Source organism: Adiantum capillus-veneris, chromosome 24 (assembly GCF_014529385.1).
Source record: "Adiantum capillus-veneris isolate H3 chromosome 24, ASM1452938v2, whole genome shotgun sequence".
Taxonomy (NCBI): domain Eukaryota; kingdom Viridiplantae; phylum Streptophyta; class Polypodiopsida; order Polypodiales; family Pteridaceae; genus Adiantum; species Adiantum capillus-veneris.
Genome location: NC_140954.1, coordinates 55,419,679 through 55,446,822, shown reverse-complemented (window position 1 = coordinate 55,446,822; position 27,144 = coordinate 55,419,679). Strand labels below are relative to the sequence as shown.

The following is a 27,144-nucleotide window of genomic DNA, read 5'->3' as shown; positions in this document are numbered from 1 at the left end:
GTGCTTAAGATCCTTGAAAAAGGGAAAGCAAAGATGGTGGAAGAGCCACTTCAAAATCCCCCAGTACCAACTCAAAGTTCAAACTTAGGGAATACCTTAGATTGGGGCCCCACCCCAACACGTCCTCAGAGGGACCCTGCAGTAGGAACCTCCAAGCAACATGAAGAAGAAGAGGAAATCCCTTCACTGACTTATTCGCCAATTTACTCTTGTATGAAGAACCTGGATAATATCATTCTTGATGAGGAACTTGAGCTACCCCAGACGAGGCTGTAGATCAACCACCAAAAGTAGAAAAGCAAGACAAAGAACATAAGAAGAGTCGGCACAAAATTCCGGTGGACAAGGATTCCAAAGCCATCACCAAGAAGCGGTCCCGACACCACAAGAAGAAGAAGAAGACGTTCAAAGTTGGAGATAAAGATATTAAGTTCGAATGTTATAATGGAAAGAGGATCGATACGAAGTCTCGCTTTTATTCGACAATTTGAGGTGGCCTTTGTAGAAGGTAATTTCTCCGCGGGCTCAAAACTACGCCATGTTAGCATGTATCCGAAAGATATAGCTAGCAATTGGTGGCTTACCACAATTCTTGAGAAACGGAAACCCAAAGACTGGGAGGAGTTCAAAAAGGAGTTTTATGCTCAGTTCTTTCCTCCCGACTTTGCCAATGATGTGAAGAAAGAATGGGATTGGCTCTCCCAAAGAGAGCATGAAGTTGTGTTCGACTACATCGACAAATTTTGGGCCCCTCCTTAAGGTTACTCCCTTTATGAAAATGTTTGATGCAGAGAATATACGGAAGTTTGAAGCGGGACTCCACCCAGGACTTCAGAAAAGAGTATGAAACTCTAGCCCCGAAACACTCTTCAAATTATGATACAATCTGCCTTGATAGTTGGTAACTTGCATTCGAAAGGAACTCCTTGTAAATAGGAGTTTAGTACCTTTTACAAAAAGCAGAAGACTCTCACTATTGAGGCAGAAACCCCCACTTGAAAGCGGCCTTCAGATCAACCCAAAGGCCCAAAAAAGAAGCCAGAGGGAACAAAGAAAAGTAAATTCCTCACCCCCTCTCAATTGAAGGCTTACTGGAAGAGGGAAAATGTTTCTATTGTGGCGAGAAAGGCCACAAGAAACTAGATTGCCCACAGCTTAAGAAAGATTCCCCTCCTCCTGCATCAAATTAAGTACTTGATGTACAAGCCAACACCAGGAAGGAGAAAGGAAAAAGGCAGCTACTCAAAGGTTGGGGCAGTTTGAAAGGGCAAAGAGTGTTGATCTTGTTTGATCCAGGCTCCACCTACAATGAATTTGTTCGAGATTAAATACCGCTTATTCGTGCTATCCTTAGATCTCAAGAAAAGCATAAGAAAGCAGTAGATAAATCTCGGCGTGATCTCAAGCTAACCGAAAGACAATTGTTCTTCTTAAGTTTGATAAAGCGCGACTTAAGAAACGAGCCAATCAGGACAAGAAAGTTGAAAAACTTTCCAACAAATATTATGCCCCATTTAAGATTACAGAACAGATAAATGACGTAGCATTTAGATTGGATCTTCCAGAGAATTGGAAAATCCATATTACTTTTCACATGAGCTTTCTAAGACTTTTCGTTGGCAAGCCTCCTGTAGCACCCGTTACAGAACTACTACTTCTAGAACAGATCATACACCATCAGGAGCACCAACTAAAGTCTGGAAGAACTCATCGTAAGTACTTAGTAAAGTTTAAGAATTACTCCCCTCTAGATGCTCAGTGGATGGGCTCGCCCTGTACCACCAACAGAGACAGTTCGGGATCTTTGGCTAGAGCCGATCCATACTCTCAGAGGACAGTTCGAGCGACTCCAGGACAGCTCCTTCCGCATGTGGTAGCGTAGAGAGGCTTTCCTTCGACTCTGGCGTCCTGGGCCTTTCTTCACTATGGTCCAGGGTGTGCTCAGCTGGCACTACCGTCCACCTGTGTGGCTCTTTCCTCCTCCCATCTCTTGATTTAGCCTCATTGTACATATGCTGTTTTTTCATTGGGAGAGTCTCCCCATCATGATTGTTGTAGCTCTCTCTTGCAAAGTCTCTTGCAGAGGTGGTTGTAGCCCTAGGGGCAGTTTTCATTAACTAATAGAAGGATCTTTTTCTCGGAAAAAAAAAAGATGCTCAGTGGATGACAGAACAAGAATTGAAAGATTTATCAGACATCGTGCATAAGTATCATGAAGCCTTACAGTTGAGGACAACTGTTTAGAAGCAAGAGGGATGTAATATTTTAGCTATGGCTACAAATAATATGAAAATGATTTTTTGTGCGCACAGAATGAATTTATGAACTTATGGATTTATTGGTACCAATTCAACGCAAATTGTGTGACGTTCCTACTGGGTGCCATGTCATCAATTTTTACGCAAGGAATTTTTTTGTGTGTGATACTGCTTTACTTCTAGTGACTTATGCCCCCATCGGACGGAGTCCCATAAGTTGGTTGGAACCTCTTTAAAATTTGGCCCACTCCGCGAGGATCTGCAAGTTGGTGAGAACTCCTTCTGCTGCTTCTAGGGTTTAGGGCCTAGGCCCTTTGGCCGGTATTTGTAGGTTGGCTCTGTTCTTCAGTGGCTTGACACGTCAACAATTTGTGACAGATATCAGCTGCCAGTAGGATATGCTGCTATAAAGCCAGAGACGGAGATGCATTATATATGTTAGTGCACATTGTACTACGAGAAACGGGGTTGCTTCCACTGTCTATTCAAAGATGGCTATTCAAAGACGGCTTCCGACCCTTCTCCAGAGTCATGAGTTTTCAGGACTAGAGATGCCTTGGACTGTATCTACTTGAGCTACACATACACAAAGACATTTTATTGAGGTGATCTGGAGAGAGACAACCCCAGAGACTAGTTACGGATTTCTTCACACTAGACAATGGACAGATAGAGGAGCAACCACCATTGCAAAGCGAAGGTCATACTCACATCCGCGGTACTCTCATTGACTGAGCATTAGAGCTAGGGAGATCGAGACGCCCGTGAGTAAGGAGAGGAGGAAAATAGCGGGCTGCTGAGCGCCAACTCCCTCTGTCTTAGCTCGAGCAGGCCTGTGGAGGGGACGACCTGCTACTGCTGAGGTGACGACCTGCTGCTGCTGATTGGAGATGAGTTGCACCTTGTGGAGGTGACGACCTGTAGTGGAGAGCAGCGCGCAGGGCCTGTGGGGCAGCAAGGTGCAGGTTTTCGGATAGCAGCCAGCAGGGTCGTGCCCTCTGCTTTACAGGGTGTTCGTGTGCAGGTCGCGGGCCAGTCTCATAGAGGGGGCTTATCGGAGCCGCGTGCTGACCCAGTTGGGGCCGCGTGTATTTGTTTCCATTCAGGTGCAGAATGAGGAGCAGACCCCGCTGGGGCTGCAACTCGTCTCTGGTAGGAGTATATGCGTTGCGCCCTGCGGGGTTGAATGTTTAGCCGTGAGCTTTCCCAATCCTGGAAGGCTTGACAGGTTCAGTGCTAGACAATGGACGCAATGCCCTTCATTTTATTTTGCTCTATTGCTAATGCCCGCAGTGGGTTGAGGTTGTGAATATACCCACATCGGGTTGTGGATGCTCACTTGCTGCCTGGTTATTGCTAAGCCAAAGTGTTTTTTGCGGCGACCAAGTATGAGGAAACAAAACGATAAGCTTGACCCTTTAGAGGATGCAGTTCAAAAGTGCAAAGAAGAAATGACCGAAACAATAAACAAGATCAACCGCAACTTATTGGGCACAATAAAAATGCTATCTCGCTTTTCACCATGCAAGCCCTTCCAAGCTAAAAAGAGGTTGCTAAAGGCTTAAAAAATTAGTAAATAGAATACATCAATGAAGTCCAACTTTTATGTTGAACCAATTTAATGGAGTTGCTTATTTCCAGCTTTTCCTGGCCATTGAAGTGACCCCATGAGGATGAACCATCTCGTTAGAAGTTTCTCATCAAGTTTATATATTTTGATAGATGGATATGCTTGTGTATCCTTAATCATTCTGTGACTAATGGAGAAAATTGCTTTGTTTAATCAGTTTGGCACCAATGATACTGTACATTTTATATATGGTCCAAACACTTTCTATATATTCCTAAATGAATCCTATATCTAGATTTATGGTACTCACCACAAGACAAAATAACATCCATTTTACCGTTGCAAATAGGGCATGCACAAATAAATGCGCAGAGCACGTTGTGTATGCAAAGTTCAAGGGTTTGAGGAGGCCGTCTGGCCACAAGGGTGTGTAGCATTGCGTGAGCTATATCTATACTTGGCCAGTGCCCAACCAGGTGTGATCAGCCAAGCCAATACAAGAGGGACTCCTATGGTTGGTGGTCCTATGCCAAGAGCTCCTCTCAAACAACTCACATGCGGCGTCCAACGCCAATCACCTAGTCTCAAGCACATTAACCCCTGATCATGCTAGAGTTTTCAACCCAAAGTAGAGCAACCACCGAAGATTCTTTGTCGCCAAAAGCAGTCTTTCCTTGGGCACCTCGTTTTGGAATATATGTGTTCTTTGGAAGCTAAAATGGAAAAAGTAGCAATAGATGAGAGAAGGTCATGGGTTTTTGACTAATCTACTTGGTATCTATGAACCTGCAAGTGTAGCTCAGGCCGCAAAAACTATTCCTCCGAAATTCAGACGGTTGGCTTCAGTATGAACAAGATAAAAGCATTTTGGAATGATGACTAGAACCTAAATCAAAACCCATACTGAAAACAGTATTTACAACTTTAGATGGGAAACAACTCAATCCCTCTGTATCAGTTCTATCGTAACATCTTTGAGTCTCCATAAGGACATTTCCTCTCCACTATACGTTGGCTAAAAATGCTCGACGAACGCATGGTGGCCCAAGAAAGCAAGATAGCTACAATGGGAGATCGTGTGACGGCCAAAGACGAAGAGACTGCGTCACTCAAGAGGGAGCTCGAAGAGGCACGAGCACGAAATACACTTGAAGAGGGAGAATTGCAACCTTCAGTAATAGAAGAGCTAAACACGAGCAAGTGCGAGCCATCAAAGAGGGGGAAGAACAACACAACGAAATGACGACCTCTTGGGTGGACGTTATTACAAAGACTCAACAGAAAGCAGATGAGGCTGAGAAATGGATTGAGGTTGCCAAGAAAGGGAAAAGCAAGGAAACAACTACATCCACACCTACCATCATTGACCTGACACTTGAAGAGGAGCAAAGAAGGCGTGTGCGCTCTCTACATGTGAGGATTTGCGGTCTTAAAGACAAAGATAATGTGGACGAAGAGGTAAAAGAACTCATGGCTTTGATGGGGGGTTCATGAGCCGATGCACTCAAGAGCTTGGAGAGTGGGCAACAAGAAAAATGGGAGCAAGGGGGAAACCTCGAAAGAAAGGGCACTCATCCTTCATTTTCCCTCCATGGAAGCGAAGGACTTTTTCAAGGAGAGACCAACTCTTAAGAAAATGGGCATCTTCCTCGGGGATGACCTTACCCTCTCACAAATAGCTCATATGCAGGAGGTATTGCCAGAGATTAGAGCGGCAAGGGAAAAAGGTAAGATTGCTTTTTACCGAGATGGAAGAGTGGTGATATTGGAGCCACGCTCCACATGACGGTGTGAGACCTATGGGACCACACTCAAAGTTGCTACCTTGAATTCTAATGGATCTATGCGTCTAGATGTGGGTGCTTTTGAGGAAAGTTTTAGTGGGAGAGATATCATCTTCTACTCTGAGACACATCAGGCCCCTGGGCAATCTATGCCTCATATTAGTGGATACAGATGAGAGACCGCATGTAGACAGGAGACACGATTAGAGCACAGAGGGTGGGGCTCAAGTGGAGTGACAGTGTTATTTAGGGAGGAGTTGCAGCCATTGATACATATAGCTCGCAAGGATGAGCAAGCTAGGTATATGTGGGTGAGATTTAGAGCAGAGATAAACATATATCTTTACATTGCTATTTGCTACTTTCCGCGAGTACGTCAGTGTATGCACCACCTAGAGGACAGTCCCCCTTTTCTATTTTGGATGATGACATCTGGGAGTTTTCTAGAGATGGTGGATCATCATTCTAGGGGATTTCAATGCTAGGATTGCCCATCATCAGACAGTTTTTTATGATACTTCAGAGGAGATGCTGAGAGAGCTGGATGTTGCAGAGATGGGCCTATCCAGACTATCACAAGATGGGGAGCATACTGAGTATGGACGGCACTTGATAGACATGGGGGTTGCACGTGGATTGGTCATCTTGAATGGCCTACAGAGATTTCCCGATGCAGAGGGTTTTACATGCTTTCCACACAAACATGGAGCTAGCACACTGGATTATGTCATGGCACAGCCGAGTCTCATCTCTAGTATCCAAGACCCAGACCTGTTGGTGTGGCAGTGGACCATGCTCTTGTGTCGCTGACCATCTCTTTCGAGTTTAGTGTAGCACACACGCCACAGGCAGCAGCTCCTACTCGCTACACCTTCACGCGGGAGACGGACTCTGTATACATAGATGGGATCTACAGATGCTTGTGTACAGAAGAGCCAGGGTGACCTTTGGAGGAGCTTACTACTATACTAACACAGACGTTACATAATGCAGCAGCAGAGGCATACCCACACACACAGCCTGAGCAGAGACGCCGTTTTGGGAGCATGCCCCAGAACAGTTGGTATGATGAGGAATGCCGTGAGACCAGAGCTAGACTTCAGAGGGAGGTGCTTTTGGGGGCCATCACTCACAGAAAGTCACAGATTGACTTCCGATGCCTAGTGCGGCGAAACAAGAGGGCATTTTTGGCTCGCCTAGAGGAGGATCTATACCAGCTATTCTTGAGTCAGGACTCACGTGAGGCATGGCGGCTCTTTCATGAGCACTCCCCCCCCCCCCCCCCCCCCCCCCCTGCCATTACCTCTACAGAGGCCTGGGGCCAATACACGTCATCCCTATACACAGTTCTTGGACAGCCGCCCCTTCCCGACCCCCCCGATCCATGCCCCCACACGTGCCTTTTTCACTACTGAGATGGTGAGGAAGGCCATTGACAGGATGAGGACTGGGAGAGCATATGATCATGATGGCTTAGTGGCTGAGCACTTCATGCATGCCTGAGATCTACTAGCAGAGCTCCTAGCAGTTATGTTTAACCGTGCCATGTGTGAGGGCTTGCCTGATACGTGGAGCCTATCTACTATTGTACCTATCTTCAAGTCAGGAGACCCTATGGAGCTTGGGAATTATCGCACTTTCATGATCGGACACACATTGGCACGGTTGTACGCATCCATTCTTGAGCAGCAGTTGAGTAGATGGGCAGAGAGGGAGGGGATACGCGCGGCCGGGCAGGCAGGATACATGCGAGGTTTTTCTACTCTTGACCATATCTTGACACTCAGAGCCATCATTGAGGAGGGCAGATCACATGGGAGACGGATCTATTGCAGCTTTGTGGACTTCCGCAAAGCATTTGACACAGTACCAAGAGCTAGATTGATGCGCAGATTACAGCAGATGGGGGTAGTACCATAGTCACAAGGGACGCATTCCGGGACGGGGAACGGGGGATGGGGAACGAGGCTCCAATGGATTTATAGTGTAAAAAAGAGGGCGAGACGGCAAGTGGGGACGGGAAGCCCGAAAAAGGACGTCCCCTGTTACTATAGGGGGTACCCACAAAGCTCATTTGGGGGTTCATGGCACTATACAGTTCAGTAGGGGGACATGTACGCACCTCAAAGGGCCTATCTACAGTGGTTCATTCCACTATTGGGGTGAAGCAGGGTTGCTCTCTCTCTCCTACTCTGTTTGGTATGTATGTGGATGAGGTTTCTGACTACATTGAGAGAGATGGTGATAGAGGTGCACAACTGGCAGGAACATGGATTTCACTATTGTTATATGCTGATTATATTGTGTTGATCTCCGACCCTCCGGAGGGGATGCAACGTCACTTGGATGCTTTGCATAGGTTTTGCCCATGAAAGTGGTTTGTCTGTCAACCTTGGTAAAACCAAGGTCATGTTATTTAATACCGCCCCACAGTGGATCAAGAGGTCAGCGCCCGCATTCACATACAGCCAGGAGACAGTGGAGTATACAGATGCTTACACCTACCTTGGAGTGGTTTTTAGTGGACCAGCATTTTCATTGAGAAGAGCAGAAGAGACTAGATTGACCAAAGCCCATGCAGCATTGGGTAGATTGGAGAGGATGTGTTCACATGTTCAGTTTCAGGAGCCTCAGACGAAGCTCTGGCTCTTTGACACCCTGATGGCTTCTGCATTGCTCTATGGAGCTGAGATTTGGGGACCTACATTGGACCATCATGGGAGGACAGGTCGCACTGATGATGGGGGGACATGGAGAAGCCACTAGTCTCTATGATCTCACGGCTCATTATAGCCAAGGCCTCAATACCATGTGCCATTATCCGAGCAGAGCTAGCTGTCCCCTCACTAGTGGTTGAGGCGCTCACCAGATCCGTCTCCTTCATACACCGCATGTGGGAACTTCCCAGAAACAGATATGTCCACCTTGCACTTGAGTCCTCTCGACAGTTAGCCATGCAGGGAGATACAACATGCTGGTATGGGGAGATGACATCATGGTTTCAGGCGCATGGGTTCAACATAGACAGACTACCCCCCTTCCAGTACTCACTGGATGCACCCTCTCTGACTCACACAGTCCGAGATCACCAGGCTCATCCGCCAGGACCTGACTCAGCTAGACACCAGGAGGACATGGATATAGCCAGCGCATGAGCTGGGCACGAAGATGGCTTTCTACAGAGAGCATCTTCTCCAACTTACGGAGGACGGTTTTGTGACGAGACCCAGATACATGGACACCCAGGTCCCACTTGTCTCATGGGATACGATGTGCTATTGGCCAGATATGCACATCTTCACACCAGCTGCGGATCGAGACTGGGAGATACATCAGAGTACCAGCAGAGGCTAGGACACGCCTTCTGTGTGACTTGGAGCCCGAGACAGAGTTGCACTACACATGCCACTGCCCCGTCTACTACGAGATACGCGGCCGCTTCCACTGCTTGCTCAGAGAGAGCTTCGGACCACTCTCCAGAGTCATGCGGTGCGAGGATCAGAGATGCTTGGGTCTGTTTTTGCTTGAGCTGCGCAGACACAGAGAGAGCCTGATGAGGGGAGAGGACAGCCGGTCTCAGAGACGGATCACAGACTTCTTTAGAGCAGACACTAGACACCTGGAGGAGCTATAACCACAGGAGAGCTCGCCGCCTTACACCAGAGGCACACTGAGCGACCGAGCAACCGAGCTAGGGAGATCTAGACGCCCACGACTGCGGAGGTCTACACAGCATCGATGGAGGCTGCATCAGAGGATTCGGATCACTCTGGCCCGACATGCACGACGCCCGATCAGGCTATTGACCATGTAGGAGATTGATGAGATCGGCCAGCGACCGATGTTGGATCTTTTGTGACCTGTGATTTAGCTATCCCACCTAGTTGCTTAGATGACACCTAGCTGTTTCGTTTTCGGATTCCATAGCATTTTATTTTGTCATTTTTGTTACTCTGACTTTATATCAGATCCACCACATTGCAACTTTCTGGTCTCATAGGTCATTCTGGCCTTCTGAAGACATTAATATAACATTTCATTTCATTTCATTTCTCTCTCTCTCTCACATTCCCGTGGTCATGTTGCTCTACCTCTGCACACTGACATGTGGGACATCTTGTATGCTGTGTGGGAGCTCTCGTAAGCAGCACGAGTGCTTTTGTATTGAAATGCTGCAAGCGGCGCATGGTTTAGGGGCCAATGTCACCAGGAGGTGTATTTTTCCTGTTGCCTTCCGTAAATAAGTACTAGATATTTTTATTTATTTTTATTTTTACTTGTTTTTCGTGGAACCCTTGAAAAGGTGCAAGTGGACATTGCATGGCCAGTGTGAAACGGCTACGGCCGAATAGGTTTCTCACAGCGGGAGTCTGGGTCGGTCAGTCTGGGACTGGTCGAGCCAGTTAGCACTGAATTCTGATGAGTATGGAAGCCTGTGTGCGCCAAATGAAATTTGGCCCTCTTGGAAAGTCACAACTTTATAAGTCAGTGGGAACTAGACAATTAACTCAAAAGGGGCAAACTGGACACATGGCGGCTCCTGGTGCAGTTTTTCACTTCCATTAGCAAGAGGGGGCGCCCAATTTGAGAGAGGAGGCTGATTTGACTCATAAGTGACCTACAGTGTGTGTGAGTAGTGGGTGCAGGTCTACAGCTTTAATGGAAAGCTTGCCTTCTCCTCTGTCTCATGTAGCGCGATGATTTGCTCTCGTGCATCTCTCTCTCCCCTTTGGCACATATGGTAATGCCCCACTAGTTGGGCTACTCAATTGAACATGTACAGTTCTGGGGGTTTATGCGCGTTTGCCAAGGCAAGAGCCTTTTGAACAGGAACTGGATTAGCTAATTGCAAATCCCCCACAGGTACGCACAGTTCCATCGCGAGAAATTGCGAGTTCGGAGAGTTTTCTCGCGTGAAAACTCGTCCAATTCACAGGGGAACTGTCCCATTGCGTGCGGGAGCCCTTGGGACACGCGTGGGCGTGTTCGCTCCGCTAAAAACGATCCGAAACATCGAATTACAGCCTGCTGTGTTTTTCTGCAGGTTTAGGGTTTCGCACCTAAACTGCAAGGGAACACCGGGGGAGGCTCGTGAGAGCCTTGGGATGCGTGTACAGGCTTTTGGGCACCCGGCAGTGAAAAACAGGGAATTACAGCCCGCTGAATTTCTGTGACAGCTCACCAGAAAGCCCAGACAGCGAGGGAATCCGTCCTAGACAGGTGCTTTTGACCTACAGGGGTTTTTGCGCCGTTATGTTGCCAAAATTAGGTCAAAAACCTGCGTTTTCAGCCCTCGCCAGGTTTGGACAGCTTTGTGAAATCTTGTGCGAAGTGGTCGGATCGTCTACCTTAATTTGAATAAAGAAATACCGAAAGGGGCGCTAGTCTTTGGGGCCTACAGTGTGTCGGTCTCGTGTGCGCAGTGATATTCTAGTCGCTGGATGCAATTGTGTTCTCTTCCCTACTCAGTGCTCTGTGTAAAGTTAACAGGTAATTGAAATAGTACCGCCCTCTACGTTGTACAGGCCGGTTATATGGTTCCATCGACAGGATAGTCACTTTTTCTTCAAAAAGTGCAGCGTGGATTGTTGTGGGTCAAAGCAACACAGAGCTTGTCGTTATGGGAGAGAAGAGAGACCAAGTACCTGAAGAGGGATCTTCCTCACATGGCACGGAGAAAGTTCGTTCAACTCTTCACGAAGAGGACAGGTTGTTTAGAACTCAACTGTGAACTCAACTGCGTTGCTGCATGGACATGTTTCAGCAGTTGGCTAACAACCCAAGGATGCAGGAGTTCTTACAAGCTCCGACACAGGGTTTTCAGCCTCCTACATAGGGCATGACTGAGCCGTTGCAGGAAAAGGAAATTTCCAATGCGCAGAGGACTCATGATGCTCGAGGGAAAGCCCATGTGGTTGAGCAACTAGCGGTGTCCAATGATCCAAAGCAGCTTGCTTTAGCTGGACAAGAACCGTTTGTGAATGGTCAAGGGAGTAATGAACACGCTATGCATCAGACCCTTCCATTACCTAATACTTATCCTGGTTATTTTGGAGGTGGTTGAGTGTTTCAAGCTATGGCTGGACCTTCCACAGGTTATATGCCAGGGAATGTGTTCGGGACAATGCAAACAGGCATGGGTAACCCTATGTACGCGAACATGGGAGTCCAACCAGGTTTTCAGGGTGCCTATGGCCAGTTTCGAGTGCCTGGAACACAATTTGGTATGGCTGGTTTTTCGCAGCCATACGTACCAAATGCAGATACCACAGGTAAAACAGTTGATGCGAGTGCTGGAACGAACAATCATGGAGCACCATTGTTACAGGCACCTGTTTATGATAATGTGGCTCCTTTGAGTCAGCTTAAGGATTACAAGGAAGGTGGGCAAGGAGTGAAGTTTGAAACCTTTAGAGGAACTGAGAATCAATTGAAGGCTTTGACCTTCATACAGCAGTTCGATGCAGCTTATGCTGGAGGAAACTTCATGGAATCTTCAAAGATACGCAAGGCTGCCACTTTCTTGAAAGGGAATGCGCTTCAATGGTGGACCGCATTGTTGAACCAGGGTCAAGCCCCAACAATGTGGGTCCAATTCAAACAGCTTTTTGCGCGTGCATGGTTGACAAACACTTTTGAAGTGGATGTGATGATAGAATGGCACGAGTTGAATGCTAAACAGTGTGCGAATTTGGAAGAGTACAATAAACAGTTTTGGGCCGCACTGTTGCCAGTCACCTCTTACAGGTTTGTGCCATTGTTAGAACAAATTGAGAAGTACTGTTGCGGATTGCCCAAGAAAATCAGGGAATATTGCACCAAGAGTACTGTCATGAATATGTTTCAGTTGATAGAGAATGCAAGAGTGGCCAGCAATCTGTCAAAGGGAGATTCCGATGGATTTAATAGCCACAAGAAAGCGTCCCAGGGCAAACAGTGTTCAGCCAAGGGCAATGTTGCAGCAAAGCCTTCTGAGCCTCCCACAAAGAAGCCCTCCGCTGAAGAAGGTGATACGTCTAAGAAGTAGTCTAAGTCTTCTTCGGGACGAGGACAAGGACAAAAGAGACATTTTTCTGGCAAAACTTTTGAAGAAGGGAAAGCTCTTAGGGAGGCCAAGAAATGCTACATTTGTGAACAGGAAGGACATTTTGCAAATGAATGCCCACAGAAGAAGTCACAGGATAAGGATGACAAGTCAGACCATAAAGGGAAGAAGACAAAGCCAAGTGCAGGACTTGTTCCAGGTTTGGTTGGAGACCAGCCAAACACAGATGCCACAGAGCTGTGCAGAGCTTGGGGCAAAGTTAGAGACCAAATAGTGCTGGTTTTCTTTGATCTAGGAGCCCGCACCAATTTCATATCACCAGAATTGGCATCAAAGTTGGGCATTCGTGCAGAGGAGATGGGTATGACAGGGGAAGCAGGTTTGGCATGCCCAGGTCATTCAGAGCCCGTTACTCCCATTTTGGGGAAGCTTCGTCTGCACATTCAGAGCTATGTGGATGCGGAAGAATTTCATATTATGCCACTTGAGGGTTGTGATGTGTTACTGGGTATCCCATGGTGTTACAGGTTGCATGCTATGGTGGATACTTACAACAAAAAGATTACCCTTGTACATAGAGGAAAGACTCATGTCCTTGATGTAAAGCTTAAAGGCGAGTCTGTTCCAGTTGTTTCTGCTTCTGCTATTTCATCTGTAATAAAGAATCATCTTTCTGCTTACTTGATCTTTGCAAAAGAAGTACCTCAAGTTGTATCTAATTTGTCTACCTTAGATAAAGACAGGTCAACTTTTTTGAGTGGTTTCAGTGATTGTTTTTCGGACTCTTTTCCAGGGGAGTTACCTCCTGAGAGACCCGAGGATCATACCATAGATCTTGTGCCAGGTTCTAGTCCACCGAATAGACCACCATACAGGGTTAGTGCAGCCCAGCAAAAAGAGATTATGAGTCAGGTCAACGAGCTTTTAGAGAAGGGGCTGTATCAGCCCAGTTCATCCCCTTTTTGTTCGCCTGTACTGTTAGTGCAGAAGAAGGATGGTTCATGGCGCATGTGCATTGACTATCGCGCCTTGAATAAGAATACCATCAAGAACAGGTTCCCCATACCGAGGATAGATGACTTTCTTGATCGGCTTGAGGGAGCGTCATTGTTTACAAGGATAGACCTAAAGAGTGGCTACCATTAGATACGCATTAGGCCAGAAGATGTCCATAAGACTGCGTTCAGGACAACATTTGGTCTCTATGAGTTTCTTGTTATGCCATTTGGTCTCACAAATGCTCCGGCCACGTTTAATAGAATGAGGGACAGAATTTTTAGACCACATAGGGTACCTTCTTTGATGACATGATTGTCTATTCGAAGTCTGAAGAGGAGCATAGGGATCACTTGACTGCAGTTTTCAATGAGTTACGTAAGAACAGGCTACTCATTAATGCGAAGAAGAGTGAATTCTTTTGCAAGAGATTCACTTCCTTGGGCGCATTGTTTCAAAGGATGGGGTACGCATGGATCCCGCTAAAGTGGAAGCAATTAGATCATGGCCAGACTTGAAGTCCGTACATGACATTCGAAGCTTTCTAGGCTTATGTTCCTACTACAGGAGGTTCATCCGAAATTTTGCTGAGATTGCTTCTCCACTCCATGCACTACAAGGAAAAGGAGTTACTTTCAAGTGGACAGCCAAGGAAATTTTAGCGTTCAAACACTTGAAAGAGAAGCTAACTTTAGATCCGGTAATCATTTTGCCAGATCTTTCAAAACCTTTTGTGGTTCAGTGTGATGCGTGTGGCCATAGTCTTGGTGCAGTTCTAATGCAGAATGGCCGAGTAGTCGCATATGAGAGCATAATTCTTTTGAAGACTGAAAGGAACTTGCAAGTCTATGAGAAAGAATTGCTGGCAGTAATTCATGCTCTCACTAGTTGGAAACACTATCTGCTAGGGACTGATTTTGTTGTCCAAACAGATCATCAAACCTTGCGATATTTTCTCACACAGACGAAGTTGTCCGAGAAGCACATGCGATGGGCAAACATCTTGTCAATGTTCCATTTTCAGATTGTGCATGTGCAAGGGAAAAAGAATGTGGTGGCTGATGCGTTGTCACGAAAGCCCCAAATTTCAGCAGTGTCAATTCCGTATCATTGTGAACTAGACGAAATGAAGACACAATATGCTGAAGATTCAGATTTTGCAAGGATCTATGATCAGCTTGTTGATGGGCAACATCATGAGCGCTATATGCTTAAGAATGACTTTCTCATGATGCATGGAAAGTTATGCGTTACCAAACAGTTACGGCCCAAGATTTTGATGGAAAGTCATGCTCCACCTTATGCTGGGCATCGTGGAATTGATGCGACAGTGAAAGGGGTTGAGGCATTCTTCTATTGGCCAGCTTTGCGTTAAGATGTTGACACATTTGTAAGATCATGCTTAGTATGCCAAAAAGTCAAATTTGACAGACAAAAGCAACCTGGATTGTTGTAGCCATTGCCGATCCCAGATAGGCCATGGGAAAGCATAGCAATGGACTTTATCTTTGATCTTCCAAGGACGCAAACAGGCAATGATGGGATTTGGGCTATCATTTGTAGGTTCAGTAAGCAGGCCCATTTCATTCCTGTGAGGAAGAAAATAAAGCCAGAACACATGGTCAAGATATTTATGAGCAATATCTTTAAATATCACGGGATGCCTCAGTCAATTGTCAGTGACAGGGATCTACGTATGACGAGTCTTTTCTGGAAGGCATTGTTTGAGAACATGGGCACTACGCTAAAGTTCTCTTCTTCGTTTCATCCGCAAACTGATAGGCAGTCAGAAGAGGCAAATTCTATTGTCCTGGACCTGCTCAAATGTTATGTGTTAGAGCATAAGGCAACACCACCTTCCATTGGTTGAATATGCTTACAATAACACTGTGCATACGTCAACAGGTAAGGCACCATTTGAGATAGTGGAAGGAGGAAAGAAGGTCCCGCCCATTTTGCAGACTAAGGACAAGATTTTTGAGGCAGACAAGTATGTGCAAGATATGGATGAAACATACAGGAAGATAAAGATTGCTCTTGAGAAGACTCAGGCTAAGCAAAAGAAAGCTGCTGATCGTCACCGTCGTGAACTTGTATTTTCACTTGGTGATTGGGTGCTTTTGCGCTTTGAAAAGGCCAGGTTAAGGAAAAGGAAAGGCAAGGAACGCTTGTTTCCTAAGCTCAGTATGCGATATTATGGTCCTTTTCAGATTTCAGAAAAGATCAGCGATGTAGCTTACAGGTTAAAGCTACCAGAAGGCTGGAAAATACATAATGCTTTTCATGTCAGCCTTCTAAGACCCTTTGTTGGTAACGTGCCAGAGAATATGCTTGATGAGGAACAACTCGAAGTGGAAGAATTGGATGAAATCCTTGTTCCTGAATAGATATTGGCACATAAAGAAAGAAAGGTTAGAGGAAAGGTTGCAAGACGCTATTTGGTGAAGTTCAAGAACTATCCATCGTTGGATGCCAAATGGATGGAAGAGTCTGAATTGGTTGATTCACCTCAGCTATTGCAATTGTATCTTGAAGCCTTTCAGATGGAACCCACAGTGACTTGATGTAGCCTTTTTGGAGCAAGGCAAGAGCATGATTCATGATGCTCAAGAGAGTAGTTAAGCAATTGTATCTACTCTTTCCATACAGAATTTAGCTAGAGAAGTTTGTGCTTTAGAGTACACTAAAAGGCTTCTATGCTTGATATATGTGTCGTAGCCAGGTTGGTGGGATTGTTTAATCGTCCAATGCTACATTTCTGGAAGCATGTATATCTTGGATTCCCATCATAGAATATATGTGATATCAAGAGATATTGCATGTATTATTGGCATGCAAGCGAGGTCGCTTGCAGTATTTCAAGGGTGGGGTGTGTCACCAGGAGGTGTATTTTTCGTGTTGCCTTTTGTAAATAAGTACTAGATATTTTTATTTATTTTTATTTTTACTTGTTTTCCGTGGAACCCTTGAAAAGGTGCAAGTGGACATTGCATGGCCAGTGTGAAACGGCTGCGGCCGAATAGGTTTCTCACAGCGGGAGTCTGGGTCGGTCAGTCTGGGACTGGTCGGGCCAGTTAGCATTGAATTCTGATGAGTATGGAAGCCTGTGTGCGCCAAATGAAATATGGGCCACTCGGAAAGTCACTTACAACTTTATTAGTCCGTGGGAACTAGAGAATTAACTCAAAAGGGGCAAACTGGACACATGGCGGCTCCTGGTGCAGTTTTCCACTTCCATCAGCAAGAGGGGGCGCCCAATTTGAGAGAGGAGGCTGATTTGACTCATAAGTGACCTACAGTGTGTGTGAGAGTAGTGGGTGCAGGTCTACAGCTTTAATGGAAAGCTTGCCTTCTCCTCTGTCTCATGTATCTCGATGATTTGCTCTCGTGCATCTCTCTCTCCCCTTTGGCACATATGGTAATGCCCCACTAGTTGGGCTACTCAGTTGAACATGTACAGTTCTGGGGGTTTATGCGCGTTTGCCAAGGCAAGAGCCTTTTGAACAGGAACCGGATTAGCTAATTGCTAATCCTCCACAGGTACGCACAGTTCCATCGCGAGAAATTGCGAGTTCGGAGAGTTTTCTCGTTTGAAAACTCGTCCAATTCACAGGGGAACTGTCCCATTGCGTGCGGGAGCCCTTGGGACACGCGTGGGCGTGTTCGCTCCGCTAAAAATGATCCGAAACATCGAATTACAGCCTGTTGTGTTTTTCTGCAGGTTTAGGGTTTCGCACCTAAACTGCAAGGGAACACTGGGGGAGGCTCGTGAGAGCCTTCGGATGCGTGTACAGGCTTTTGGGCACCCGGCAGTGAAAAACAGGGAATTACAGCCCGCTGAATTTCTGTGACAGCTCACCAGAAAGCTTCCAGATAGCGAGGGAATCCGTCCTAGACAGGTGCTTTTGACCTACAGGGGTTTTTGCGCCGTTATGTTGCCAAAATTAGGTCGAAAACCTGCGTTTTCAGCCCTCGCCAGGTTTGGACAGCTTTGTGAAAGCTTGTGCAAAGTGGTCGGATCGTCTACCTTAATTTGAATAAAGAAATACCGAAAGGGGCGCCAGTCTTTGGGGCCTACAGTGTGTCGGTCTCGTGTGCGCAGTGACATTCTAGTTGCTGGACGCAATTGTGTTCTCTTCCCTACTCAGTGCTCTGTGTAAAGTTAACAGGTAATTGAAATAGTACCGCCCTCTACGTTGTACAGGCCGGTTATAGCCAATATTCTTTATATGGAACTTCACCTCTCTTGTGTAGGTCATTGTGTCTTTTGAAGTTCCAGTTTTGTTGTTGAAGGTCTCCGTGATTTGATTCTCTATAGGTATTAGTGGCTGTCAGGTTGTGCTAGGCAGTTTGGACGATTTCCAGATAGTGGCCTAGCTTTTGAGTTTTGACTTTTGTGCCCTTGAGGCAACCTGGAAGAACAATGTAGTTTAGTCGATGCATCTGATTGCTCCAAAGACTGTTTTGGCCTCCTGAGGATGTTAAAACTTAAAGTACTCTCTTTTTTTCCTTTTTTGAGAGTTCACTTGAGGGTTCGATGGAATTCTTTTCATGTGTCATAATCAATACACCATCTTGTCTGTGAGATGCTTATAATAAATTGCTCAAACCGAATGTTATGGATCTGGGGGCATTTTCTCTGACACTAGGCAAATGTTCTCTTGTTTCAGAAATCGGAAGGAGGGCTCTATGTTGATCTCTGCTCGTTTCTTGCTTTTGGTAAAGAGTATGCCACCTGGCAGTATGAGAAAACAGGCAACTCGGTGTATTTGAACATAAAGGACCATCCCAAACCAGATAATGAAGATCGACCTCACAAAAAGCCTACGCTTCTTGCTATAGGTTGTTTTTCTACCTTTTCCTTGTATCACATCCATGACATGTCTCTTATTACAGTTTTTTGAATTTTAGACTGCTTGTTGGTAAGAGTCTCATTTGTGTCCTGAATTTTGATAAAGTTCAGGTATGGAGGGAGGATTTAATGCTAAAGAGCAAGAATATGATACAACATACAGCATTGTCATACTACCAGATTTTTTAGAACTTCCATATCCGAATGTGCAGCTGCCAGAAAAGGTGGCTGTTTTCATTTTTTTGAATGCATGGCATTGACTTGCCTTTTTCTGGGTCTCTGTCATACCTGATTGAATTCTAGTGATCTCTTGGCATTTTATCTCTGAGATGTATGTAATTGGTAGGTCAGGCTTGCAGTGGATGGTGTTTTAGCTGCTGTTGGAGCTGAGCGAAAAGAGCAAGTTGCAGCTTGGACTGCTGAGAAGAAGCGAGTCAGTGCTTTTGCTTGCAACCTTCAACAACTCGAAAATGGGGTGCAGGTGCCACCCTCCGGATGGAAGTGTGCAAAGTGTGATAAAGTAGACAACCTATGGTTGAATTTGACAGATGGCATGATATTATGTGGAAGACGCAGTTGGGATGGGACTGGTGGCAATAATCATGCAGTAGAGCATTACCAGGAAACAAAATATCCTCTTGCTGTTAAGCTTGGTACAATCACTGGTGATTTAGAAGCTGCTGGTGAGTAGATGCTGTTAATTTCACCAAAAAGTTATCCTTGTAGATCAAATAGGTCAATTACATTTTTCACTGTTTGCAGTTTGTGTTTTTTCAAAAGTGTAGCTCTTTACCCGTTTCGGTCTGCGAAGCCAGTAGGCTTAGTGTCTGATAGGTTTTCATCTCATTGGTGAAACACGCGCGCACACACACACACACACACACACACACACACACACACACACACACACACACACACGCGCGCGCACACGTTTCTTTTGTGTGTAAATCATTTGTTATTGCTTTACAAATGGGAAACCCCGATGCGAGGAAAACCCACCAAAAATCTCATGACACTACAACTTGATTTGCTACACAAGGGTAAAGCTTCAGAGAAAAGCAAAACCCGAGTGTCTAAAAACATTGTCCAAAAAGCTCCAGATGAGATGCGTCCAAATCATGTAGTTTGCAAGAGTCATATATAGACTGTTGCAATGAGCGGCGAAAGAAGACATAGATGTCAAAGCGTTCCGCATTAGTGAATGCCACATTCCTGCTCATCTAAACTCGACCAAAATGCCCAGAATCTCACCCAATGCATAAACGTAGAGTATTCTGCAATGGATGTCGAAAGGCGTCCAAATATCCAACAAAATTTGTCAAATATTGTCGATGGAAACCTAGCTCGTAGCTGATGTGAAAGCTTTATCAAGAAGTCTTTGGTTTCCACATAGTGCCACAAAAGGTGTGGAATTGTTTTGATAAGAGAAGAACATCTCAAGCAACGAGATGACGTGATACCTCTCTCAGATATAATTTTGCCTATAGGCAAAATTCCAACAAGGCATCTCCATAAAAACAAACGTGGCTTATTCTTCCAAAGCTTTTGAAGCGTGGATTTCCACCATTTTCGAGATTTATTAACTCTCCAAACCACATTTCCATGAACATGTATCCAAGGAGAAGGTAAAATAGCACGATATACTTTTTTGGATGTCATTTTTGCCAAGGAAAATAAATGACATCCAGGAGAGGTATTGCGCAATTGCCAATCTCCAAGCCTATTAGAAATATTCAAAGATGGAAATGGGATCAGCAAGTTGTGTATCTTGTGCCAAATATCTTGATGATGCATACCAAGAGAAAGAGTTTGGCATGCAACAGTGAATGACGAAACATGATCTGTGTCATCATCACATCTTGTATGCATCTGACTCCCATTTTCATCAAATTTTAAGCCTTTATGGGTTATGAAAATGCCAAAGGCTGTGAAAAAACAGCAGACCAATGTATACTTTCTTGGGAAAGAGAGTTACCAAAATGAGGTGATCTTGCAGACCAATGGGCTTGTGAAAGAACCAGGCATGTATCAACATGGTTGAATGCGTGAAACCAAAAATTGAACCTTCAAATTTGCCTGTAACCACCTTCCTCTGGTGTGTAATCCAATTTCCATTTGCATGCGGTTTCATAGAAGTGCACATAGAAGCCAAAATCTGCGCCCATGGTTGGGATTGTTCAAAAAACGTAAGTAATAAAGTGGTTTTTCTTGCGAGTACATGATAATGAATATTGAGGATATTCAAACCTCCATGCATTTTTGATGTACATACCAAAGCTGCTTTAAGCAGATGCAAAGCTTTACGCTTTGGATGAGTTTTCCATGATAGTTCAATAGCCTGCGACATGAATTTAGAAATAGCCACTTTTGTCCACGATGCAAGTGGAAGATAGAACTGAATGTAAGCCATAACAAAAGATTGAACTATCCTCAATCTAACATGAAGAGGCCATGTAGAGAGTTTCCAATAATGCAATTTGGCTCTAAGCTTGTCCATTGCCCATTGAAGCTGTTGTTTCACAGACAGGTGCCAACCTATCGGGTAACCCAAATGTCTGACAATTTCAGTAGGCATAACAATTTGACCCGACCAAAGCGTAGAATGCGATTCGCATATCTTCAAAGGAAACCATTTAGATTTAGCAAAATTAACATGGAGTCCGGATGCTTTCCCAAATAAAGACAAAGTGTCCATCAACTGACGGGGAACCTCAGGATTATTCTTAGGCATAAAAAAGGAATCATCAGCATATGCCTGAGCTAAGAAGGAATCGTTGCTTGGTATTTTCAACCCACGCAATGTCCCTTCATGAAGAAGGTTATCTAGATACAACAAACAACGGATGAGTTGCAACAGCATAAAACAATGCACTCAAAGGGCAACCTTGGCGGACAGAGCGTCCCAAAGTCCATGGCAAAGGAACCTCACCAGCCAAAAGGCATTGAGCAGATGCATTCATATAAAACAAATAAACAATATTTGTCATTTTTGGACCAAAACCCAGTTTATACATGACTTGAGAAATGAAGTCCCATCGAATCGTATCAAAGGCTTTAGCAATATCAACTTGCAACATAAGTACATCCTGATGAGTGTACTTTGCATATTCAATGGCAAATAAAACATTTGCTATATTATCATGAATTTGCCTTCTTGGAATAAAACCATATTTCTTAGGGTGTAAACCGTGATGTAATATATCCTTAATGCGATGGACAACGATTTTGGAAACCAACTTATAAATCACCGGCATGATAGTATTTGGCCGCCAATCATCAAACTTTTCAGCCAGGGATCTTTTTGGTAGCAGGTTAATCAAACCATGCTTCCAAGAGGAAGGAAAACTTTGATTACGCCATACATGATTAATCATTGAAAGCAATATGCCTTTTAATTGTTCCCATAAGTGTAGATAAAATTCAACTGTGAGGCCGTCCCAACCAGGCGATTTCCCTTTTGCCATTGATTTCAAAGCATCCGATAATTCCTCCTTAGTAAAAGATTCTTTGAATTCAGCAGCTTGCTGATGATCCATAATAGGCTGAACCATATCTAAGTAGGAAGGGATCGAGCTGCCAAGTCTGACGATGAAGGAGAAGAAAGCTCCATGAAAAGTGAAGAAAAGTGCGACAATTTCGTGAGCTAAATTTGATATGGAAGAAATCCAAGTACCATCAGACTTTTTTATCCTATGGATAGAATCTCGCATGTGATGCGAGATTCTGCTTGTACATTGTATCCATGAGGTGTACCTCATTAAAACCCCTCAAAGCAACAACAAAGCATCCACCCTGAAGGGATTTTATCCACTGTGCCACATCATTAACTGATGGGACTTGGGAGTTTACGATAATAACTGCTGATTGTAAAAGCTTTCTCAAGGGGGCTGCTATGGCTGGAAGCTTCTCTTGATTTACAACTGGGTGTTGGTTTGCCCCATTGAGATCTATTGGAAGAGAACTGCTGCTCAAGGGCTTCATGAACATACTGAGCATCTGACAAAAGTTTAGAAGAACCATCTGATTGGAGACGCGTAGCAGCTGGAGATCTACCCCTGCAAGAGAAGATCCGAGCCGAGGAAGCAGATTCAATAAGGAACACACACACGCACACACGCACGCGAGTGCACGCACGCACGCACACACACTTTTTTTTTGTAAATCAATTTGATTTAACTATCTGTGGGAAACCTCAAAGAGAGGAAAACCCACCCAAAAGATGTACAAGGAAAGGAACACAACAGTGTTCAACTGTACAAAATATCTAAAAGCATTCATAAGAAAGCTGATGTATCTCTGCCGTGATATCACCAACTTCCAAGGCAAACCGCAGAGACTGCCGAAGGGAAATCTTGAAGAAAGGTAGAGGATCCGTGTGAATGCTATGGAACATATAGCCATTACGCTGTCGCCACAAGCTCCAATATGCCCAAAACCTGACCCACATGAAGAAGGCTGCAAAGCACTTCAACGTCGGCGAGAAGATACCAAAAACCCAAAACCGCTTATGGAAGATCGTCGAGGGAAAACATAACCGCATACACGCAGATACCCGACGAAGGAGTTCTCGAGTGACACTGCATTCCCACAAGAGGTGACAAACATTCTCCTCGGCAAATAAGCAATGGACACATGATGATGGGCGGATACGGCGCTTCCGAAGAAAGGTACCCACCACTGGGAGCACACCAAGTAAACACCGCCAAAGAAACAACCGCTCTTTCAACGGCAAACGGCTTTCCCAAATTGCAGATATAATCCTACGCCACCAAATATCGGATTTATGCATGTGCCAAATAGCGTTGCAATGATCAGCAATCCATGGACAAGAGCATATGCCCGGCCAGCAGAGATATCTTGAAATGACATTTCCCCAAGCTTCCAGTTAGACATTCGATCACCATCAGCCAAAGGGGAAACAGGCAAAAAACCAGCCAACATTTGTTGTAATTCTCTCCAAAACTGGCGATAGTGCATGCCCAATCCAAAACGGCGAGCGGCAAATGGAAACTCGAAAGTAACACCAGCTGCATCCACTACATCCTCAACCATTCGAATGCCACGACAGGAGAGAAAATACGCCTGGTGAGGCGAGCGATCGACCAAAGTAAGAGAAAAAACCCGACTCCAATGAAGGCTCTCCGCACGAAGCGAGTTTCCTTCCCTCCGAGCATTCCATGAGAGATGAATCGTAACCTGTTTCCATGCAGAAAGCAAGGTGGAAGATAGCGGGCATCCAGGAATATGACCATCCATCTTACCAAATACTGCCTCCCACATGGATGATTGCCAGTGATGACCAAATGAGGATGTAACCACATGCTGACTCAAGTGTGCAAACATAAGAGTCCAAGGCTGAGATTGATGCACAAGTGTAGGCAAAAGCATAGCCTTCCTAGCAATGACATGCCTACGCAGGTCCAAAATATTCAAACCCCCAAAGCGCTTTGGTGTTCAAGCGCAAACCTTTTTTGTGAGCACTCGTTCGCCACAAATGAGACAAAATGGCCGACATGAGAGAGTCAAGACAATGCCTGGGCCAATGCAACAATGGCAAAAAGAACTGAACATATGCCATGAGGATACTCTGAACAATTCGCAAGCGAACATGTAGCGGCCAGGTAGAAAGCTTCCAGTAATGCAATTTAACATTCCAGCGATCCATAACCCAATCCACTTTCTGCTTGTGAGTAACATTCCATCCAATTGGATAACCCAAATGCCTAGTGATTACATTTGGAAGAACAATCTCTCCTGGCCACAGCAGAGCATGCCAATCACAAGAACGAAGCGGCAGAAGCTTTGATTTACGGAAATTGACTTTAAGACCAGCCGCAAGCGCAAACAATTCCAAAGCATTCATAATTTCTTGAACATCGTTTTGCTGATTACGGGGCATAAATAGGGAGTCATCAGCATACACCTGCCCAATAAAAGTATGACCCGAAGGTAACTGCAAACCATGAAGACGCTGCGCAGAGGTCAAGTGATCAAGATGCATCAACAAAGGATGAGAAGCAATTGCATACAGCAAAGCACTAATAGGGCAGCCTTGCCTAACCGAACAACCAAGCGGCCACGATTCTGTCAGTTCCCCTTCCAGAATTCCCGAAGAATACAGTCATACAAGAAATGAACCACATTGGCCAACTTAGGACCAAACCCTAGGCTTCTCATTGTGGCAGCAATGAAATCCCAGTGCACAGTGTCAAAAGCCTTTTCAATATCAACTTGCATGACGAGCACATCTTGTTGCGTATACTGTCACTAGCGTGTGACTACTATCTATCCTTTTTGTTGATTTCTTTCTTATTATTTATTTACTTTCACTTTTTGGAAACACCCCTCGGGAAATCTAACTGTCCTGCATTGCATAGCTAGTGTGGAACTGTCCAGAGGGAGTCCAGGCCTGAGGGCAAGAGAGCACTAAGGTTGGACAAAGATTATGGTTAGCCAAAGTAGGGTCATTGACTAGCCAAAGTAGAATCCTTTGCTACAGAGGCTACATTTCAGTTCTGGGTGTGGCTACAGTGTACAAAGGGGGTCAGATGACCTAGAAAGATACAATGGCAGCATCTCCTAAAATTTGGGGAACTGCTATTTTGGGACCTGAAAATGTGTTTGCGTCATCACATCCGGAATGACAAGGGGAACATTTTCTTACTCTGTCGTGAAGTCAACTAGGCAACCGGTTGGGAGATTTTTAGGTGGCAACCCTGAAACGGGAAAATGCTTGTAAATGTGACAAGTGGCACATTCTGGTGCACTTTCCTCATGCAAGAGAAGGTGGCGCTGAATTTTAAGCTGGGAGAGGCTCATTTTCAGGTTTTGTCACAGGCTAAGAGCTATGGAGTGCTTGCTTTCCCTCCTATGTACAGTGCGGTGCCAGGAGTGATGCCCTGCACGCTACGGACTGCCCTCTCTCTCCCCTATGGCAGTATGTTATGCCCCACCAGTGGGCTTTTCAATTGACCAATGTACAGTTGTGTGGGTTCATGCGCGATTGCCGAGGCAAGAGCCTCTTGCATAGGTACCGGATTAGATAGCGGCTAATCCCCCGCAGGTACAGGTGAATTCGGAGAGGTTTCACGCCAGAAATCTCGTCCGATTCAAAGGGCAAGTAGCCCTACAGGTGCGGGAGCTTGAGGACTTGCTATGGATGCGACTGGCACGCAAAACGGAGCCCAAAACAGTAAATTACAGCCTGCTGTGTGTTGCTAATTGGACTATTTTCTTATTTGTAATGATTAATCTCTTTTATAGGATATTTTATTGTGTACACTAGGAATTGTTAAAAGATTGTAGCTATAGGAACTGCCATCAAGAACGGACAACTCGATGTGTCATTTGATGGGTGACGGTAAACATCGCGAAGGAGTTTCCGTAAGTTCGGTGGAAAGGGCCGGGTTACGAGTGCCCCTGATGCGTCACATGATGGGTGACGGGTGCATCAGTAAGGGGGCATTCCGTAGGCTAAGGAGGAAATCCGAACTGAGTAAGAAAATACGTGTAAGAACGCAAGCACAAGAATAAAGATGGGTTCAATGAAGCTTTTTACGAAAAGCAGGAACAGTCGCGGGAGGACAGATGTTTTCCCGCGAGGAGTCTGTGTTTGCATTGCATCTGTGTCGTGTCCTGCACCCGGGGACGCCTGGAATGTGTTCGTGTTGCATTGTTTTCATTAACTAAAGGAGTTTTTAAAGTTTGAACAGGTTCACACTTTATTTTAAAAAGCGGTCACTTTTAAGTGACCAGTCCTTTATTAATAAAATAAAGCAAGCAAGGCTCTTATAAAAAAAAGCCAGCGCTAAAACCTACGCAGGGGGCTGAAATTGCGATCTCTCTCTCTCCTCTCTCTAGGAGCGCAAGGCTCTGCTTTTTGGGCCTCTATTCCAGCCGGGTGCCAGACCCTATAAAAGGGTAAGCCAGCGTTCCAGTTTTCAGCAAGCGGGGAGCAGCAGAAAGTGCTAGCGCTGGGATTCTGGAGTAGAGACTGACGACGGAAATTGCAAGTGTTCGCGTGACGACTGAGTACGGAGATTGATTCTCCGAGCAAGGAGCGACAGGTATAAGGTGTTTATACGCATTGAGAATTGTTGCTCTGTGTGGTTTGTTTTGCAGGAATCTCCCGTCTTACGAGAGGGCCCTTCACTGGAAGTATGGCTTCACGCCTAAGTCCCTTACAGGAAAGTACGGCTTCACGCCTAAGTCCCTTACGGGAAGGAACGGCCTTGTGCCCAAGCCCTTTTATGCAGAACGGAGGGGTTTCCTCGGGTTCTCGTGCTTGTATAAGAATTCTCCCTGAATAAAAGAATACTCTTAACGGGGGGGGGGGGGGGGGGACCAACCCATCTTCTGGTCCCCAATACTGTGTCGATCTTCTCCCTTCTCTCCCTTTTGTAAAGTATTTTATTTTTCAGATTTCTAAGTGCTCGTGTACGCTCCCGTTTTGTGACACTGTGTATTTTTGCAGGTTTAGGGTTTTGGCCCTAAACGGTCCCTAATACCCCCAGGAGGTTCGGGGACGCGAGGGGACCACTGTACAGGTGATCTGGCGCATTTTCGGGGCTGAAAACAAAGAATTCAGCGTGTTGCAGATTCTCGCCAGGTTTTGCAAAGTGCCCGTATGCGTCGGGAAA

The 27,144-nt window shown here is 45.4% G+C and overlaps 1 protein-coding gene across 1 annotated transcript in view; it reads left to right on the top strand.

The window, feature by feature from the left end:
* The first annotated feature begins 778 nt into the window (after window positions 1-778).
* Window positions 779-27,144, top strand: part of UBP14 (ubiquitin-specific protease 14) — a 43,161-nt gene continuing 16,795 nt past the window's right edge. The window contains exons 1-4 of the mRNA XM_086498203.1: window positions 779-841; window positions 18,324-18,495; window positions 18,617-18,729; window positions 18,852-19,188. Coding sequence (XP_086354329.1) covers window positions 779-841; window positions 18,324-18,495; window positions 18,617-18,729; window positions 18,852-19,188 — 685 coding nt within the window. The remainder of the gene's footprint in view (window positions 842-18,323; window positions 18,496-18,616; window positions 18,730-18,851; window positions 19,189-27,144) is intronic.